Genomic DNA, 21,770 nt, shown 5'->3' on the forward strand with positions numbered 1-21,770 from the left:
TCATTACAAACAATATAATTTTATGTTGAAATCCACGTCAGGAACAAAACGAAGAACCATAATCACAATAGTCTAAGTTTCCAGGAGCACCTGCTTAATGTTATCAATAAACTGCCGCTCTGAACAGAGCTACCACTTGCTCCATTTGAAATCAGCATACACACAAACACACACACATACACAAAGTGCAAACAATACTGGTCTCATTCCATACAAAAAAATAGGCAGCTAGGCATATTTCTATGGTTTCACTACTGGACAGAACACAATGACAAAGTACTGCACTTTTTGCAATCTTGTTAACTAATAAAACATGTAATACAGCATGAAAAACAGTAATAGTGTGTTATATATATCTACAATCATATTTACAGCTATATACAGAAATTTAAGGGAGAATTCTACAAGCTAAGGCCAGAAGCAGTATTTGTCCCCTAGTGTGTGTGGAGATGATTCTTACGAAACAGAGGATATTGGATTATGTGGGGAACCCATTTGGGTCAGCACCTTATCTAGCCACTGCAAAGGTCCATGAAGATGGATCTCAATCCAACATGGAGTACTTGTAACATCCTGGCGATGGTATTCTGCTCCCCAGCCCTACAAAAGAGACAAATAAATTATCATTAAATAAATTGTTACTTAAACGGATTTTATTCAATCTTTCCTAAAAAAAAAAAAAACCTTTTGTGCCTTGGAAGTCATGATAAATAATGCAATTATGGATAGCTAATTACTAAAAAAAACCACAAGTTTTAATTCTATTCACACATATAAATAAATCAAATCCATATGAGAATATCACATATCCTTGGCTATGTGGGAAAATATACATGAATACTTGAGAGGATTGTTATTGCTGTTTTAAAAGCAGATTACTATCTTATTTTATATTGTCTAGATATTATTTATGATGGAATGTTTTAACTTTTTATCTTCTATTTGTAAGTGAGAAAATAAAAGATACATCTAATAAAAATATATGGACTTGAAACAAATCTCAGCATTAGTATTAGTTCAACAATTTATACTGCATCCTTCAGCAAATATCAACTATGGCTCAAACTTTAATATGGAATTACAGCTGTGAAACTATTGGTTCATTAAATGGTTTTTCCATCTCCCTCTGGTGGAGGCTTGACAATCATTTTAGGTTGATGTCGCAATAGCTCTTTTTCTATACAAACAAAGCCACCTAATACTGCCATTTATAGCACTTTTTGAAGATGTAATATTATCACTATAAGTCTATATAATGTAATATATCAAAATGTTTGAAACTTTGATTATGGGTTCAAAGTGAAGCTTAAATCTAAAGAGTGTGAGTGACATTAATGAGAGAGAGACCGATGTAAATTGCCCTTGTGGCATTTTAATTAGATATGCCAACTTCTTCCAGAAATCAAATTCAGTGTAAACCTATTCTTCCAGGTTAAAACTGAGGGAACCATGAAAAACCAATATGACTAGTTTGGTTTTTTGTTAATCAAAACTATTATTATGACTAATTAACTGGCATCAAAATCAAATTATTAACTTCATTTGATGCCATTCGATTCCAAACAACTCTGTAATGTAAATCTAATTTAAATTATTTTATAGCCTTGCTTATTCTGTTCTGATTCTACACACTTTATAGTCTGGCCTATGCATGCTATTCAAAGATTTAATAAAGCCCTTAACTGCTCAAAAATGATACAATTTCTATTCTAACATATCAGCATTAGGAAATCAATAAATAATGAAAAGCCTGATAAACTGCTTATTGTGTGATTCTGACAATGAATAGAACTATAAGGACTCATCCTTTGCTTTATGAAGGAAGGAGTGCATTAATATGTTTCTTTAAAAAGGTGTTGAGCAACCATCTAGTTGAGTAGACATGAAAAACAACAACCCAGGAATAGGAAAGTGGATCCATTTAAAGCATAGGAATAGGTATAAAAATCCATCTTCACTGAAGAGGGTAAGCTTGTGTTTATTGACAAGATAGTAGAATGAAAAAAGTCACCCTAAAGCAGAAAAGTCCTGTTTCCAGATACCTGTGTATGTCCAAGTAAGTGCACCGTAGTATCATTAGATTTGGCCTCCAGGGAGTTAGGAAAGCTACAAATCTGATATGAGAGTGTTAATGTATAAATGAGACTATCTTTCTCTTAATAAATCTCTTTAATGCAATTCAAATGTTTACCTTCTAAAAGATGTAAAATAAACCCCCAATTATTCAATATAATCCAGAAGTTTTCCCATTTGTCTTCAGTAATAGCATCACAGGAGAATAATTATAAAAAGCATGTTTTCCCCAAATACGATGCATGTGCCAACTTGAAGTAAAAAGATAGTAGGTATACATTTTTCTGAGTTACAAACATGAGGCTATTTTGTAGAGATTATAGTAACAGCAACTGATATTTCCCTTTGCTGTTATGCTTCAACATGACAATGTAAAAAAGGGGGGGGGGCTTCAGAAACATGCAAATGTGAAGGACTGCATCCCTGAAGGGTTCCTACACATGCTTTTGCGTAAAACTAATTGTTTCTGTGGCTTCCCAAAAGTTTTCTACTCCTACAAAAATGATCTGGGAGTTTTAAAAAACCTTATGATTCTTTACAATTTTGGTAACATCTGAGCTTAATTTATTGCTAATGTGAAGAATACGGCTGTTCTACATATACCCAAATGTTCATTACTTTGCACTTTTTCTTACCTAAAATGATTGGGGATTCTTATTGTGTCTCCCTTTTGGATTTAGATGAAATGTGATATCAGTCAGGGGCATACCTCTGGAGAGAAGATTGCGCTATGAAGCAGAAAGCTTACCCACATCCACTTGCCACCTAATATTAAAAAAATGTGCCAGAATTCGCAAAGCCCACCTATGAATGTTTCAGTCAGTGTTGCTTCTCTTTTAAAGAGCATTTTGAAAGCACTCTTCCCCAGTCCCTCTTCCCATCAAATGGAATGAAAGGGGTAGAGTAAAAAACATAAAAGCAGTCTTTATCAGGACTAGTTAAGAGTTTATTTTGGGTGAGTGGATTGAGCTCAATTTTCTCCTTGTAAAATTCTGGACTCAAGAGTTGTAGAACTCTCAGATCAGCAGTATATCAAAATTGTGCTTCATCTGCCACCTTGCTGATTTTGAACCCTGCCTTAGGAACACAACTGTCTCCAGAGGCTGAAATCGTGGATTGTTTTTGCTTTAGTCAAAGGAAAGAATTTTGCATTCACTCTTTCTCTTCCAGTACAGATATAAAGTTAGTTAGAAGAAATATAGAGTTCTTTCTCTATCAGAAAATTATGCTGCTGAAACTAAGAAGGCAAGTGCAAAAAATTAGCATTAACAAACCTATTATATACAAATCCAGCATTCGGAAGACATGTAATCAAAGTTTAATTGCATATATTCTTAGGGAGGCATCTTGCCTTCCCTTTTTGTTTACTAACAAAAAACAGCTTCAGGTTACAAAGTATAAAATGTTTTATTCATAAGATGCAAATGTATGGTGTTTCCAGAATTTTCAGAGCTCAGACTAAGTAGGCAGAAATCAATTTGCCTCTGCTAAAGGATATCCTGATTGCATTTTGCAGGCCAATCCTAAAAAAAACACAAAAAACAACCACCAACCTTCAGTTACCACAAAAATGCACAACTTTGACTGGGTGATACATATAACATATTTGGTGAGTGCAAAGGTCAGAGCAAATATAACGAAAATGTAAAATAAGTGTGATTAACATCGCCTCCGTTAAAGTATATTTTTGAAAGAATGAAGCACTTCTCTTTTTGAATTAAATACTGAAATTGATTAAATACATCAAAAATACTATCAGCTGAAAAAACATCAAAGGAGGCATTTGCTTTTTATTTATAACAACAATGAAATCATCAGCAGTATTTTAACCTTGATTATTGGGGGGGGGAATCTGTGTTTAGCAGGCTTCACTCCCAAGAAAGAATGTATAGCAGTCTTTATAAATTATTTTAGCACGCCCCCAGTTCTGATAATCCCATGACCCAAAGATTCTGAGGATCATATACCACAGTATATGGATTTTAGTTTTGGGGCTTTTCTAATTTCCTACACAATCTGGAAGAAATAATGGGTCATTCATGTAAGCCCAAAAGAAAATGGTACTTATTTTTGTACCAAAGGAGTTTAGTAAAATACCCAAGAACTTTGCAATATTTCATTGAGTCTGTTAGAAGGCCCTATATACTCAAACCCTTGTTATGTCATCAAAGAAGCATGGTCATAAATAAGGGAGTTAGAAGAAACCTCTTGAAGAAGGTTTGGGAAAGGCAAAATTCAAATTTGTCTGTTTCTGAATCAAAGGACCTGGTGATAATTGTTAATGAAACCTGAACCCGGGTCAGAACAGTAGACCAATGCAAGTAGATTTCCAATGATCTTTTGTATAAGTAAATTAGTGATCCTTTTTTCATTCCCTCTTGTGAGATGAACCCTAATTGATAAATCTTTTTATCTTGTGATAAAATAGTGTCACAAATTACAAATAGTTCTGATAATTTTTCATTTCTTATGTATGATGAAGTATCATGAAAATATGAAATTTAGCATTTCCCATCCATTAATTCATTCCAGGCTTTGTGACTTTTAAAATGTCCTTGCAACAAAGAGGCGTATTAAACCTTTTTAATTTCATAATCAAAACCAAAGAAAGTTCTTACTTTAACAAAGCTCATCCGTATGGTGCACATCTTGGTTAGCTCATACACCACCTCGAAGCCATGGTTAACTGACTGGGCAAGCAACTGAGCGAAGAGTTGGTTATTGAAAATCTTCAAGCTGCATCCACTGGGGATTTTGCAGACAGTGGCTGGGTGGAAACCATGCTGATAGTTACAGTTGCGGCTCTGTACAAAAATGCTGCTGTCGCTCACACACTCTGCATATACCTCTCCTCCAACATAATACAGATGAACACCTTTAAGAGAAAAGAGGTAGCAAAATCTAATCTAATCTTCAACATAGATTAGAGCCAGACTTGTAACTCTCTTTTAAAATTCATGTGTTATTTTTTTATGATATGCTAACAGTATGGTATTGTTATGTGATGATAGAACATATATACATAAACTGGCAGGATGAGCAATCTTAAAATTGAATCCTAAAAAATGTGTTTTAGCTGTGTGATAGCCTTTTTAGAAATTTCTTCTATGGATGGCAAAGCACTCCTACTTGCCATAGTTTTTACATGGAACCCATTTCTATCTATGAAACCCTATACAAAAATTAGGCTTAGTAAAAATTCTGGTTAGTTAAAACTCTTTCTCACTCTCTGTCTCCTTCCCCAAGTGTGACTATAATTTTTTTTTTTCCTGCTCACATACCTCATCCTCTCTTCCATGTAAATCTGTTCTTACTTTGCTAGCATTGTGATGTCCTAAGTAAAACCACAAAAGGTCAGGAAACATTTCACTGATTTTTTTTGCACTACAAAAAAATCCTCTTATCAAGTTGTTAGCTATTCAGAGTGACCTTCCTAAAGAGCTAAATTTTTGTTTGTAGTGGAGTCCAAACTTACGCATTAATTGGGTGATATGTTAGATGCTATGCTACAAAGTAGGCAATGCAGAAGAGAGAGATATCAGGAAGAGTAACTGATTAAATTGAATTAAATTATATTAATTGTTAATTATAGCTAATGTGATAATTGTATATCTATATCAGTGGTGGGTCGCTGGAACCGGCAGTGACCCAGGCCTGCCATGCCCCTGAACCAGTTCTCCAGGCAGCACCATCTTATTTTTCAGTTCTGCGCATGTGCAGAACAATTTTAATTGCACTGTGCATGCGCGCACAGCACGCATCAAGCGTGCGTGCACAAGCCACTCACACAAGCAAACCGGCAGTAGTGCCTGCCAGAACCTACCCCTGACCTATATCCTAATCTTCCTGTTTAATTATATTAAACATTATAATCAGGTAACAATTTTTGAAAGGGCTTTCTATGTTGTAAGTAAAGTTTAAGGGTCCACCCTGCAATTTTGCTAATGATTCTGCCCATAACTTAAACTTCTTATATGCTGTTCTACAACAGCTGTCAGCACCTAGTCATTCTTGGCTAATGATCACCTTTTCTAAGCTTCTGATAAGCAAAGCCAATAGGGAAGTCAGATTCACTTAACAACTGTGTTACTAATTTAGCTCCAGTGATTCACTTAACAATTGTGGCAAGTAAGATCATAAAATGGGGCAAAACTCACTTAACAAATGTCTCACTTAACAACAGGAAGTTTGGGCTCCATTCTGGTTGTAAGTCAAGGACTACCAGTATATACATTTTAGAAAAACAGTTTTGAACTCAATAATTTTCTTAATCCAAATGCTTCCAAGTAGTGTTTCTTATTACTGCAGAAGAAATGTGCTTTTACCTTTTCCTATGTGCCTTCTGGTGTTTTCTATGGTAGAGTTCCTATTAACGTTAGATAACAATCCAAGGCAGAATCTGTTCTTATTGTTTGAAGGATCTGTAAAGCCATCTATTAGTATACTTCGAGAAGAGGCCTGAAAGGTCTCTCCGACTCTGTTATTAAGTTCATAGTATGCAACTGAACACCAGTGCTGTGGTTCCTCATAGCAAACAGGGCGGAAGTCTGGAAGAAGATTTCACAGATGAAGAAGATGCAACAGAAATGTAGAAAGAAGCATAACAATAACAATGAAATGGTTACATATCCGAACTTATATACTTTTATGTATATTGATACAGCAGGTACTGTAGGTACAACAGGAAAGAGATATAAAGACAAACAGCACAATTAAAATGTTAATTCACTGTGGTATTTCCCCAAAAAAGGAAGGAAGGAAATGAATTTCATCATAGTAAACATTAGGAAAAGGACTAACAATACATTTTAATGTAATGCCATTCATATTTAAAAAGTGTTACTAAACCAATGATGGTGAACCAATGACACACTATCATGTTTTGGGTGACACACCAGCATTCACCAACAGCCAAGCACAGTTATTTTCCTGATCTGAGTTGCCAAAGAAACTGAACAAACATAAATACAAGCTGCACCACTCAAACCTTAAAATGTATTCTTATCATTCATATCATCACATTATGTTATCTTCATATTTGTAACTGGAAGTGACATAAAAGAGAAACCAACTTTCAAAATACAATAGGAACATAGCAGTTGCACAATTGTCTTCTAACCATTGCACAGGGTAGTTGTTTGCACAGTAAAACTCATTTTCAAGAAACAAGTGCAGAAGACAATTGTGATTTGTCTCCAAAATGAGCACACTATCAGTGATTGAGTGACATCAGCATTTGCATTTTTCTGCATGAAAAGTGCACTTAATTTTAAATGAATATGTACAGAATTGTTCCTCTTTCCTTTGATGTGTTTGTGTGTGTGACACACTGCCAACAGTCAAATTAGGCATTTATGAATTTTTGACATATAGTTCACCACCACTGGACTAAACTCTGCATCATCTAAAATCTGTATCATCTACAGTATTATCTACCATGGACCTCACCCCATTCCTAAGAGGTCTGTAAGGGGGCGTGCATAAGTGCACCAGCATGCCTACCGCCCCTGTCCTATTGCTCCCATTTATTTGTACTCATTTCTTATGTATATATGTATACCTGCTTATACTTATATGTTTATATGTTATATTCATGCTTATACTTGTTTTTTCATACATGCTTGACAAACCAAAATATTAAAAAAAAGACATTACTGAACTTGTAAAGGTAAAGGAAAGAATGAAACTATTGTGGCCTTGCAAGTTTATTCTTCAAGGAAAGATGGTAAGTTCAAAAACACAAGTTTTAAGTTGAAAAATAAGGCAAGCAAGGGCAAAATATTATTAAGTTATATATGATAGATGGTGTGCAAAATGTGGATAGCTTTTTATCCATTCACAACTTTAGAAACTCTGGGTCATATCTTGAAATAAAATGCTGGGATATTCAGGAACGAATGGCAGATGTGTTTCTTTGTACAAGGCATAATTAAACTGTGGAATGTGTTGTTATCAAATGAAACAGCACTCTGTTGAGAAATCTGGGTAACATTCAAGGGCAGAAGTTTAAAAAGTGACTAAACAAATTCATGGAGAACAAGCTGCATACTGGCTGCAGAACCAATGATGAGGATTCTTGACTTGATTCAACAGAATTCTTTATACCTTTTTCAGGAGACCTTTAACACTGTCCTTTTCAACTTTGGCAAACTGAGGATGGGTAGACTTCAACTCCCAGAATTCTCCAGCAAGCCATCCATGCAGGTGGAGAAACACTGCTCTAGCAACTTATTTTCTCTGTTTTCATTTTAAGTATGTATCTTAATTACTGTGCAAAACATGGAAACTGCTTAAAAATGTTACCTTATAATGTCTAGTAGTACACCAGACAAAAGTAATAAAATTTAAATTTTAATATAGACTTTTCACATTTGTATTTTCCAAATCTATACACAAGCCAAAACATAATTATACTACAAAATACTTGCAACTTTGTGAATTGTGATATAGTTCAATTAACATGTGTAAAAGAAAAATAGATGGGGGAAATATTTGTGAAAGGTTTTATTGTTAGGAAAAATACATATATAATTTGTGTATTAGGAGAATGCAAGTGGATTAAAAAATGCAAAAATAGGGCAGAACAATTGTAAGTTGTTCTGAAAAACTATATAAATCAAATTATTTCCTATCTTTAGTGTATTTAACTATGTAAGAAACTAAAGAGTAAACCTGTTCCAAGTTCTTAAGAGTAAAATAGATTGAAGGAGGGATAAAAGTTGCATAAATAAACTAAAATAAACTCATGCATCACTAGTCTTTACTTTCTTAAATTGCTCTTTGCCATCACAACTGCTCCCCCTCCCCGCCAACTCAAGAGGAAAATCATTCAAATCTTCAACAAGGCCACCAATATTCAAATCAAATCAATAGAAGACTATTCGGGATTGAGTCTGCCAAGAGGAAGTATTTAGTTAAGGATCCCTTTGGATGAAGACTGAATAGTTCCTGGGCTACCAATCAGATCTGGGCCACGTCCTTCCCCGCTATGGAGAAAAATACAAGTCTTTACATACTTTCAGGCTCTCCATTAGTAGATTTACCTCCATTGGGCAGTGACAGCACTAATGGACTCTCTATAACTGCATGTACAGGACATCCATTGTGGCTTCGTGATGTTTCTCTGGCATTATAAGGTGGAGGAGGTGTATCAGCTAGGAAAAAGAAAACAATGCTGGGCTTAGTATTTCATGACCTGCCTATATAAATACAAAGAAAAGGCTTCAGAGACTGAAGCATAAACACTTATTTCACACATTATATTGGATTAAATCAGATGCTTACTAATGATTTCATTTTATGCACACATAAACCACAAAGAGTCCAGATTCTCTGTTACAACTTCCAATAATACTTGGAACTCCATAGTAGTATTTCTGTTGACTATCTGAACAAATGTATTCAATTTATCACATTTTGAAACAGGCGCTCAGGATTGCATAAGTACTATTTTTTCCTAACACACACACACACACACACACACACACACACACACACACACACACACAATCTTATAAAATAAATTGGGCTGAGTTAGTGGCTCAAAATCAATCAGGGAGTTTCTGTGGCTAAAATAACTATATTTCCTTGCTCCTAGTTTAAGACCTTGACTACTACCCTATGTTGGGTCTCTTTAGTAATTTTTACTAGAATTATTTCTTATTACTGCCTGTTTTCATATCTTTTTTCTATTGTTGCTTTTATAATGTTAATGTGTTGCAACCTCTACACAGTCTTTAGAGCTGGTTGAATTATAAAAACTGTAAAACAAATAAATAAATAAATCAATAACTAAGCCACTCTTCAACTCAAAATGTCAGAGTAATACAGCTATTATTACCAAAATTGTTTGATCTTGTAAAAGCGAATACAATTGAAAGCTGATTTTTTTTTTTTTTGCAAAACTCTAGAATGATATGGTGTGCTTGCAGAAGGCATTTGTCTAGAGTTCAATCCTAGGTAGTGGCAAATATTTTGTTTCTCTCTCAGGGTTCGAAGAGAAAATTGCCAACTCTATATAGGCATCAGGAAGGGCGTCCAACCAGTAAACACTCAGCTCCATTCAGTCAGCTTAACTCTACCCTGAATTAAGGGATAACAGGGTCGTAAAAAAATGAAAAAATGATTCAAAACTCTGGTTCCTAAAAAGATGTTACTGTAGATTCAGCATTTATCAACTACAGTTCAAAAACAATATTTTGCATACCTGTGAGCTCATAAGGACTTCCCGGTGCAGAAGAATTTCCTGGGGAGTCTGGGTAGCTCATAGTGCTTGGTGACTGAGAGTACATATTGGGGGATGCTGGGAAAGGGGTGCAGGGAGGCTGCTGGAACGAATCAGGGTAAGTTGCATTGTGAGGCATCAGTGGCTCACTGTGAAGAGACGTGTTCCGGAATTTGGCAAGGAGGCTAAGATGTGGGTTGAATTCACTATGTCTTGGAACCAACACTGGAGGTAACACTACAGCAAAAAACAAAAAACAAAAAACAGATGTTTTGAAAATAAAAATTCTTCCAAGTCTTAGGCAGAAGTATCTCATTACCCATCTGTAGAATTTTCAAACAGATATTACAGAGACTGGAATATGGTGCTTTAGTTCTAAACTATAGCTTTGATAAAGTTAAAAACCAAGATCTGGCACATTTGTCACATTATATAATATAATCCATTTTATGTTACTTTCTGAGCTGATTGATCACAAGTGTGTAAACAGAAATTGTAATTATTTGGAACCTGAAGTCTAGAGATTTGTGGCACAGTTTTAAGGCTAAAAACTGCAGCAAGTGTAAAATTCCATTGCTAGGTTAGTTAAAAGATAACCTATCAATATACTGAAGATACTTCATGGTGCCACACCGCTACGAAGCTAAAATTCAAGGTATTTTTGGGTAGCTAGCAAGACAATCTGTGGTGACAGATTGTCTTAGTAGCTACCCAAAATGTTCCCCTCCTTCCTGCTCTAGTAGGATTGCAGCAAAATTGTATAATACGTCCCTTACTTTCCCTCTGTATTTTATAAGATACACATTTGACCTTTGATATGTTTAAGATGTTCTTCACAAGGTAAAGACTTAAAGGAATCTCGAGAGACTTGTCACCTGAAACCAAGAATAACTTGAAATCACCAAAATCTAAGTACTAAACGGTGCTCAGCTAGTATTCTTATCTAATACAGAGTTCTTTCTTAGTGATTTCCAATGAAAATGTATGCAACAATGATACATTTCCTGTATAAATAACATTTAGTGTAGTCCTAAGTAAGAAGCTAAAAGAACTTTACAACTTCAGCACCTTGGACAAGAACAAGACATGCGGAAAGTAACACGCCAGGTACCCATAATTAAAATATTTTTTAAAAGCAAATGAAAAGCATCTGTTTTGATATTTCACTTATAGTTGAGAGTGTCGTGTTATAATAGCTTTTTAAAAGCATGGAAAGTTTTGTTTTGTTGTTTAACTTTGTATAGAAGTTGTTAACAACAGAACAATTTACATAACTAAACAATCAGATTAAATATGATGATAGAATTTACTAGGCTAAACTGCATTTGTTGAACAAATTCTTATATTCGTATCATTAAAAATCATCTGTAATTTTAAAATTCTTTTTAAAACTACCTGATTAAATGTAAATCATCTAAGAGCCACTAATTTTATTATTAATATATGCACATTACTATTATTGCTACACTATTTTCAGCCCAATAGATTAATGGAGGTTGAAGGTTGAAGGTTTATTGCATTTATATGCCGCCCTATTCCCCGAAGGGACTCAGGGCGGCTAACAAACCCAGGAGGGGGGGGGTACAAACAGGGAACAGAACAAACAAGATACAGAGAAAAATTAAAAACAATCAACAGTCACACAATTCGAGGGGGGGAAGGGAACTCGTCAATCCCAGGCCTGCCAGAACAGCCAGGTTTTCACAGCTTTACGGAAAGCCTGGAGGGAGGTGAGGGTCCGAATCTCCGCGGGGAGTTCGTTCCAGAGGGCTGGAGCAGCCACAGAGAAGGCCCTCCTCCGGGTAGTAGCCAGGCGACATTGGCCAGTTGATGGAATCCGGAGGAGGCCTAATCTGTGGGATCTAATGGGTCTTTGGGAGGTAATTGGCAGCAGGCGGTCTCTCAAGTACCCAGGTCCAATACCATGAAGGGCTTTATAAGTGACGACTAGCACCTTGAAGCGTATCCGGAGACCAATAGGCAGCCAGTGCAGCTCGCGGAGGATAGGTGTAACATGGGTGTACCGAGGTGCACCCACAATCGCTCGCGCGGCTGCGTTCTGGACAAGCTGAAGTCTCCGAATGCTCTTCAAGGGCTGCCCCATGTAGAGCGCTTTTAATAAATGTAGCATCAGAATTCTCCTTATGTTTTCTTTTCAGGATCTTGATCTTTCAATGTAATCCTAACTAAATAGTTGCATCTCTTTGACCTACTTTGATCTAACTACTTTTTCCAATCACAGCTTGCCTGCAGTTTCCCTTTTTTGCAGATAGAATAATCATGAAATATGCGATTGATGCTGTGCTATCCTTCATTAAACATTTAGATGATTGACTTACCTGGGGTTTCCACTCTTCGATAATGGTAAGGATTAATGCAGACGTCTTTCTGCTTTGAGCCAAATGGGAATTCACAGCATTCCAGAGGTTTTAACTCATGGTGAGACTGTAGATCAGGCCAGCGCCACACTCTGCAGTAAATGACATGCGGCAAACCTTTGCGATGAGATACTTGCAGCCTTCCATCCAAAGAGCGTGGGATTGTCACACACTTACTGGGCTGCCCAGGACAGCTAAGTGCCCTCTCCAGTTCCTCCATGGCCCCCTTTTTTTTCTTCAGCTTCTTTACCAAGGAGTCAACAGCTTTTTCTGCCCACTTTTCCTCTTCATCTCCTTGCTTCCAGCCCAATAGCCTCTTTACAGCTGGGCTGGTGAAGGAGAACAGAGAACTTATAGGGGTGCTGGAGTGCATAAGAATCCGAGAATACTGGTATAATTTCAATTATTCAACTTCTTTTTCTTTAATGAAGAATCTCACTATTTGAAGAGATACTCCTTCAAAATCAGCCTTTTCTCCACATACTCTGGGGTTTGCTAGATATATTTAATCCCAGGATCTTCAAATAGAAAACAATTCTACAACAGAAAGGAAATATTGTCATATTTCTGTTTGCCTTTTTTTTTTTACCGTTTGTCACTTTAGTTTCTAAGCAATATCACAAACTGTTGAAAACCAAGAGTATTATCATAGTTGCTGTATAAGATTGCATATGTGTCCATTATATAAATTACCGTGGCACGACAAAATAGCGCTCAACTAAAGCGCATCGCTGACGTCATCAACAGGGCGACAACAGTGAGCGCGGAGAAAGAAGGGCGCTTTAAATAGCGCTTTGAAAGCAAGCCAATTCAAGTTAAGGTAAGGGTTAGGGTTAGGGTTAGGTTAAGGGTTAGGGTTAGGGTTAGGGTTAAGTTAAGGGTTAGGATTAGGTTTGGGGTTAGGTTAAGGGTTAGGTTTAGGGTTAGGTTAAGGGTTAGGTTTAGGGTTAGGTTTAGGATTAGGTTTAGGGGGATTAGGTTTGGGTTTAGGGGTTAATTTTAGGTTTAGCGTTTACAGCGTGCTTCTGTCTCCGCGCTGTTGTCGCCCTGTGATGACGTCAGCTACGCGGTTTCGTCGAGCGCGCTTTAGTCAAACGCGGTTTTGTGGTGGAACCATAAATTACAATGTTTTTTTTAAAGTTAGGAAATACTTATCAATAAAGTTGAACAATTCCTTTTTCCTAAGGTATTTCTTACCTGGGAAATAAAGAAAACTTAGTTAGAACTTTCTGTAAATACTATTTTCAAGCTTTTGCAGAGGGGGCCATTTTTCACTCCTTAGATAGAAGACTTTGTGGAGGATGCATAATGTTTTCCAGAATGCCAGCACAATGTGACCATCAGCAAAACAAAAATAGGTCTATTAGAGCCCACTGGAGTGGAGGTCTACATTAAGTTTACTGGTGAAATTTCAAAAAAAAAAACCACAAAGAAAAAAGCAGGAAGAAAGGAATAACTGAGATCATCTGCAGTTCAGCCAAAATAAAAGTTCACATGAACATAAGAGTGATATTATGGGATAGTAGGTCCTGCAAGGCTGCTGCAAATTGCTTTCTTTCTTACCTTACCTCGGAAAAAAAGATACCCAATGTTGCTATTGCTACCTTTACATAGCATGTATACTTATTTCTGGATGTTCTTGGTAGCTCCCAGAACAGTATGTTGCACGGGCCTGCAGATCTCCAAATCTTCCTAATGCTACTGTATGTCTTGCCTTGCCTTGCTCCCCTCAGCTGTCATCACTAAAGAAATCCTTCAGCATTTAATTTTTCCTGCTCTTGTTCCCTAAAAACACTTTTCTGCCTAGAACAATTGATGTGTTTCTGGACCAAAGCAGCCTTGTTGTTCACATGCAAACCAAACATGCTCATTTCTAATTGTGCATGAACCATCCAGAGCCAGTTGTTCTATGCAGAGAACAGATCACATATGAATTAATTTGTACATCCCTACCTTCCCCTCCTTCGTCCCAGGTTAAAGGGGATTGTGGGGGGAATGCAAAAATGTATATATTTCCAGCTTTGCAAATATGTTCAACAGGAAGATTTGAAGAGGAAACAAAAATAATCTACTGTTATACAGAATCTGTAACCTGTAACAATAAAGGTACAAATGAGTTCTTGGATAAAAGACACAATTAGCAGAAACAATGAAGGGAAAATTGATTGCAGAATGTGCCATGTATTGATAAAATAAGCTAAAAATTATAGCATCAGTGAAAAAGAAAGACAGAAGTTAGTTCTTAGATTTCTTCTTTAAAGGAAGCAACACAATACCACTTTATAATGTCTTGGTAAGGCCACACTTGGAATACTGCATTCAGTTTTGGTCACCACGATATAGAAAAGATGTGGAGACTCTGGAAAGAGTGCAGAGAAGAGCAACAAAGATGATTAGGGGACTGGAGACCAAAACATATGAAGAACGGTTGCAGGAACTGGGTATGTCTAGTTTAATGAAAAGAACGACTAGGGGAGACATGATAGCAGTGTTCCAATATCTCAGGGGTTGCCACAAAGAAGAGGGAGTCAAACTATTCTCCAAGGCACCTTAGGGCAGAACAAGAAGCAATGGGTGGAAACTAATCAAGGAGAGAAGCAACTTAGAACTGAGGAGAAATTTTCTGACAGTTAGAACAATTAATCAGTGGAACAACTTGCCTCCAGAGGTTGTGAATGCCCAACACTGGAAGTCTTTAAGAAGATGTTGGATAGCCATCTGTCTGAAACGGTATAGGGTTTCCTGCCTAGGCAGGAGGTTGGACTAGAAGACCTCCAAGGTCCCTTCCAATTCTACTATTGTATTATTGTATTACAATGACTTAACATTTTACTCCAAGCTTCCTGATAAAATAAAGTAACTTCTTAGATAATCACCACATGTTTCTGTTTGAGGATACTGTCCTGCAGCTTCATCTTTCCACTTCCCATTTTCAACAATTTTTAAAGTCTAGATTTTTTTAAAAAAACTCTCCAGATCCAGGTATGACATCTGTAAAATTAGTAATACAGGTAGTCCTTGACTTACAACAGTTCATTTAGTGACCATTCAAAGTTACAATAGTACTGAAAAAAATGACTTATGGCCATTTTTCACACATTGCAGCATAATTCAGATTATGCTGAAATTCAGGCGCTTGGCAACTGACTCATATTTATGAGTTGCATTGACCTGGGGTCATGTGATCACTCTTTGCAACCTTCTGACAAGCAAAATCAGTGGGGAAGCTATGTTCACTTAACAACTGTGTTACTAGCTTAACAACTGCAGTGATTCGCTTAACAACCAGGGCAAGAAAAGTCATAAAATAGGGCAAAACTCAGTTAACAAATGTCTTACTTAGCAACGGAAATGTTGGGCTCAAGTTAAGGACTGCCTGTGTTGTTGCAACAGGAGATACAGAAGACAAATGTAATATTATAGGCAAGCAACTAAGAAATATACTATCTTGGAATTGAAGATAATTGCCTCTCTTAATTTTAAAATGAAAAGAAATATTTTAAAAGGTTGGATAATATTTAAAATGGATGAATATGGAGTTTCAGCTCTTTTTCGATTGCAAGTCCAATCATTAGGAGATATCCTTTTATTTCTTTCATTATATAAGCCTTAAATAACCCCTTTTTATTATTGTTCTGTACATTATGCATTGTTTTGATTGCATCATCATCATCTCCTTAATGGTGGCCTGGTAGATTTTATGTTGCCCCTTTCTAATCTAAACCATAACCACAATTAAAAACCTCAGAAATGTCAAAATCAATTTCCTGGAGAAGGTTCTCTTATACTAAATGTTAATAATGTAAAAGTCAACTCTATGCATTGCTGATTTTGATCTGACATTCCCAGATACAAATGTTTGGTTCCGAAATATACTGAAGGAGATAAATAAGAGTCCTTTTTTCCCCCAGCTTTATAGCAGAGTTCTCTACAACCTACAGCTTGGCAATTGGTACAAACTGGAAATACTGAAGAGTTTCAGTTCCAACACATCCTGGAGCTACAAGGTTGAAAAGAGATACCTTAAAAGCCTGTTAAAATAAAATTGCTTCTTTAAGATTATTATGAGCTATTTGGAAGGAAGTTGGCATAAATAAAAAATAAAAATGTAAACGTGTGGTGGTGTGGCCAGAAAAAAAGTAAGATTTGGGTAGTATTTTTTAAGTAACATAATGCAATTTGATATATCCCTGTGGGTTTGCTGTTCTATTTTGAAATGACCAAACCTGAATTTCTTATGTGATATAAAAAGTGAAATATCTATTAAAAGTAATGTACAATGCTTTAGAGCTGCACAAATTCTGAAGATCATTAAGACAAGTCACTGGCATTAAAATGAGGTCTTAACTCTATTATAAAAGTGCTCCTTATCATCCAGGATGCAATGTGCTATTACAACGAGCAAACGAAGTATGCCATCTACATAAGAGCACCAGTGGAAATTAAATTTTGGCAAACAGAAATAAAAAATTAGCAAACTATTGCGAATGAAGAATAAATAGTTTTGCTTCATCATACCTTGGAATTCACACACCACCATGATACAGAATATTATTTATTACACAGATAAAAAGAAATTTGATTCACTAATGCATAGAACACACAGTCAGTTATCTGTATCCAAAACTGTGCACAGATTTATATGTCTGATGTATCATATATATTAGACGCACAGTTGTTAGGTATGCAGGCTAAATTTGCATTTGTAACCACCATCAAGGAAAGCTAGTATTCTGATTAGATAAAGAGCTATTTTGATAAGCCATTTTGATAAGCATATAAAGTACTGCAGTACAGGTTGCATGCCAAAATGTTGCTACTATATACTGGTTCAGGCTTTATGAAGAAACATAGGTTGTAACAAACAGTATTAAACATGAAGTCACCGTGTGGAATGATCCGATGATCAAATAAGGGGAGCTGATAAATTTAAGTTTAAACTAAATTATCTTAGAAAACTATCAGGAGTGTCAAAAAATAAAAAGTAACAGCCATCACATTCTATATGACTAAGAAGATTTCCTGCTTGAGCAAGGAGTTGGATTATCATTAGAAAACTCCCAAATTCCCTTCCAATTCTGTTATTCTGTTATAGAGAATATTTGCATGAATCAGTCAATGCGGGAGAGGAACGGACGGACATTATGGAAACCTCAAATCCTAAGGGTATAAAAGATCTAGCCTGTATACCCTTAAGAGTGAGTCTGCCTTTGGAAGCAAAGTTTCAGGTAATCATTGCTAGTCACTCAGAAGTAAATCCTCTGTTGTACTGGATTTTGCTGTACTCATCCAGACTCAATCCCTTGCATATGAAAACAAGAGCTGGGATAACCATTATAAATCATAATCATATTGCAGATCAGGGAAGTAGAACTTCCAAGCCCATTCATATAACCTACCTAACTTGACACTTACCGGAACCTTGTCAACTTCATGCAAAAAACCCTCTATTGCTATGTGCCCTTGTTTTTCTTCTTCTTTTATCTACAATCATCATTTCTGGAACAGTTGTGATGTTCAATATCTTCAATATCTTACAGTCCACACAGTGATTGTTTTCCTTGTGCTTGTTACTTTTGTTACTTTCCAGAGCTCTTTAAGAACTTCTGCATATCTCAAGAGATTTTATTACTTGGACACTAGAATTGCAGTTTCATTGTTATGGTCAACACAATGCCATTATTTATATAATACCATTATTCTAATAACATGCATAATCATTTCACCCTTCCCCTCTTCATTAAGAAGGTGGATCCAATTGCTAGGTTATTTTCTGATTTGTTGGAAAAGCTAAATTACATCATGAATGACGGCACCACACCAGGGGTAGTATTCACTTACCTTCCCTACCAGTTTGCAAATGTGAGTGAACATGCGGCATCTCAGTGCATGCGCACAGCATTCCGCGCATGCGCTTTTGGCAAAAAAGGAGTCTAAATGGGATGCCATAGAGCCAGGGCAGTTGGGCAGAACCACCAGCGATTTCAGCTATCGGTTTGGGTGATCCAGTCTGAACCGGTGGAATACCACCTCTGCATCACACTACTAAATAAGACAACAATTACCCTCTACTATTATGAAGCTGGCTTTTACTGGTCTCAAATTCCCATAAATGAAATTATGCTGTGTCATAACTAGGAAGCCATCTCTCAATGGTGGCTCTCAAACCATCATCTCTGGAAAAAATCTGCACACACTTTGAAATCTAAGATTTTATTCAACAGATCAACAACTATTGAAAATTTTTGTTTGTTTATTTTTTTGTATTTCTTAACCACCTCCCAACCTGGGTAGTATATTGTATACTACCCAGAGAGGGGTTCTGGGTAGTATACAATATAATCCATAAAATTAACATTAGAATCAGATTCACAATTTTACAGTTTGTGATTGTTGTCTTTGGAAAGTTTTTTGTTTGTTTTGTTTTGTTTTCCCCTTCTACATCTGCATTTTTAAAAAACTATCCCTTTGCATGTTTGGACATGTTTAAAGGAAGTGTTTCAAAACCAACAACAAAACACCCTCAAGTCTTCCTCATCGAGAATCCTATGTTTGTATAGTTACCTCTTTTACATCTTAAATTTTGTGTTTCTTGGCTTTGAGCAAAGAAACTAAAGACGGGCAGAAGGGAACAATGGACTGAACTCCTCAGATGGACAGAGTAAAAGGATTCAATGGGACTTCAGTACAAGATGGTTGTAATAAAAACAACAACACACCCATGCGATTTTGGGCTGCTTTTAATCCCTCCACTTTATTATGTTTTGATCAGACTCCATCTTTAGTACAATGTCTAGTTCTGTGCACAGAAAAAGAACAAGGGACTAGAAATTAAGACATATTAAGAATTATTGAATGAACTGGGTATGTTTAGCCTTAGGAAAATATGACTTTGTAAGGATATGAGACATTCTTCAAGTAGCTGAAAAGGACATTACAGCTATTCCCTATTCATACAAGAATGCACGATATGTAATAATGAATTCAAATTACAGGAAACTTATTCCAATTAAGTGGCAAGAAAATAAAACCCTGCCTATTATTGTAATAGGTTTGATAGTGACAGGTGGTGGGCTTCCCTTCACTGAGTGAAATTAAGCAGAGACATTTGTAGTAGAAGCTTTAATTTGGATTTCTGCCCTGACTGGACCAGACATCTTCCAATTCAATGATAGCTTGCTGTAATACTTGAATTAGGGTAATTCTAAAAAATAAAAGAAAAAAACAAGAAAGCCAAGTTGCCTCCAGAAAAAGCACTTTTGGGACAACCATGACTGAGAATCACCCAGAAACACTTCTAAAAAAATAAATAATCTACAGGTAGTCATCGATTTAACAATAGTTCATTTAGTTACCATTTGAAGTTACAACAGCAATAGTGACTTATGGCTGTTTTCATAGTTAAAACGGTTGCAACATCCCCATAGTCAAAATTCAGGTGTGTGGCAATTGACTCATATTTATGATGATTGGAGGTTCCCAAGTTCATGTGATTGCCTTTTGCAATCTTCTGACAGGCAAAGTCAATGGGGAAGGCAGATTATTTTAACAAGTGTTTCATTAACTTAACAACTGCAGCGATTCCCTTAACAACTGTGGCAAGAAAGGTTGTAAAAGTTTCTACCCGACCTACTAAAGTGGGTAGATATCGCTGGCCCATACCCTAGAGAGATAAACTTGGTGGGACCCAGAAGAAGGGCCTTCTTTGTGGTGGCTCCCTCTCTCTGGAACATTGTTCCCCCACAGATTAGATTGGCCCCCATTCTAACACACATCCAGAAGGCACTGAAGACCTGGTTCTGCAGTGGGCCTGGGGAAACCAGAGCAAGATGGAGCCCATTAAATGACTTGTATGAATATATGTTGTCGCCAGGATGGGGGTGGATGGGTGGCTATTGTTTAATTAATTTTATTTATTTATTTATTTATTATATTGCTTTTTTTAATCTGATTTTTTTATTTGTGTAAGCCGCCTTGCATTGCCATGGGTGAGTATGCAGCAATATAAATTTTCATTCATAAATAGGTAAGTAAGTAAGTAAGTAAGTACCTTCTCGTGTAGCTTTTCAAGCTTCACAATATTTGCATACAGTACTCTTAAAAATAAATTGTAGTTTCTTACATCACCCCTTTGTGTTTTTTCATTCTTTATTTTTATAAAAATATATTCTATACTGCTGACATCTCATTCACAGCAATGACATACTTAAAGAATGTTTTTTCCCAGTATGAATATTAGGAGAAATATAATGTACTGTATGTAAATCATCCATAGAAAACAGGTCTATATACTGAGGGCATATTAATTTCAACCTTAAATATGTGTACACAGATTCACCTACAAACATTGCCAATTGATCACCATTCTTCTGTACTTCATAAAACGGGCTTTTATTTATTTATCTTATTCCATAATAAACCTTATGATTTTCATTTGCCACTTAATATTTGCAAATAAATGTTATTTTGGGCTGCATAAAGCAAGAAACAGGAGAGAGACAACTAAAAGAGACATTACTGAAAAAAAAACCTTTGTTCTCTTTGGCTCAAAAGGAAACCTCTGCATGGTCTGGATTTTGTCAAATTTTCTGGTATCATAGCATATTGTTATGCATATAAAAATATGCAGAAAATATTCTTAAGAGGAATTGCAAAATCTCAGGACTATGAGGAAAATGTCAATTAGAAAAATGTTTGAACTAATACTAAATAAGTATTTGTAAGCACAAATATTTTATTCTGAAACATGTATACATTTTTGGCAGGTTTTTTGTAAGAGGCATTACTGATTGGTTATCTTCAGTAAACCTTGATTTTTCACAATGGCCATTGATAACTGACCGAGGTAATTCCTTTTGTTATTCAGTAACAAAAAAAATGCAAATCTTTATGCCACTGTGGAAATGAGAAACCTGTCTTTTGCCAACTGAGATATTAAAACAAAACAGTCACAAAAGAAGAGAGATAAAGCAGTTGAACATTTTTTAGCTATCAAATGATTTTGAGAGTTCTTCCTCAATATTCTGTCAGTCAGAATTCACTGTACATGCTTGCAATCAATTTCTGCTTGCCTACAGCTATCAAATTATAAAGAT

General features: G+C 36.0%; 1 protein-coding gene across 2 annotated transcripts in view; it reads right to left on the reverse strand.

Moving 5' to 3' along the window:
• Nucleotides 1–282: 282 nt before the first annotated feature.
• Nucleotides 283–21,770, reverse strand: part of SMAD9 (SMAD family member 9) — a 44,548-nt gene continuing 23,060 nt past the window's right edge. Inside the window, exons 2-7 of one of the 2 annotated variants that reach the window (XM_032220107.1) lie at nt 12,637–13,212; nt 10,280–10,534; nt 9,090–9,227; nt 6,399–6,620; nt 4,692–4,948; nt 283–600 (exon numbers count right to left, since the gene is read on the reverse strand). In XM_032220107.1, coding sequence (XP_032075998.1) covers nt 457–600; nt 4,692–4,948; nt 6,399–6,620; nt 9,090–9,227; nt 10,280–10,534; nt 12,637–13,048 — 1,428 coding nt within the window. In that variant the 5' untranslated portion in view covers nt 13,049–13,212 and the 3' untranslated portion in view covers nt 283–456. The remainder of the gene's footprint in view (nt 601–4,691; nt 4,949–6,398; nt 6,621–9,089; nt 9,228–10,279; nt 10,535–12,636; nt 13,213–21,770) is intronic. The other variant, XM_032220108.1, reaches the window with a different exon arrangement.

The sequence above is a fragment of the Thamnophis elegans genome, chromosome 6, assembly GCF_009769535.1.
Source record: "Thamnophis elegans isolate rThaEle1 chromosome 6, rThaEle1.pri, whole genome shotgun sequence".
Classification (NCBI taxonomy): domain Eukaryota; kingdom Metazoa; phylum Chordata; class Lepidosauria; order Squamata; family Colubridae; genus Thamnophis; species Thamnophis elegans.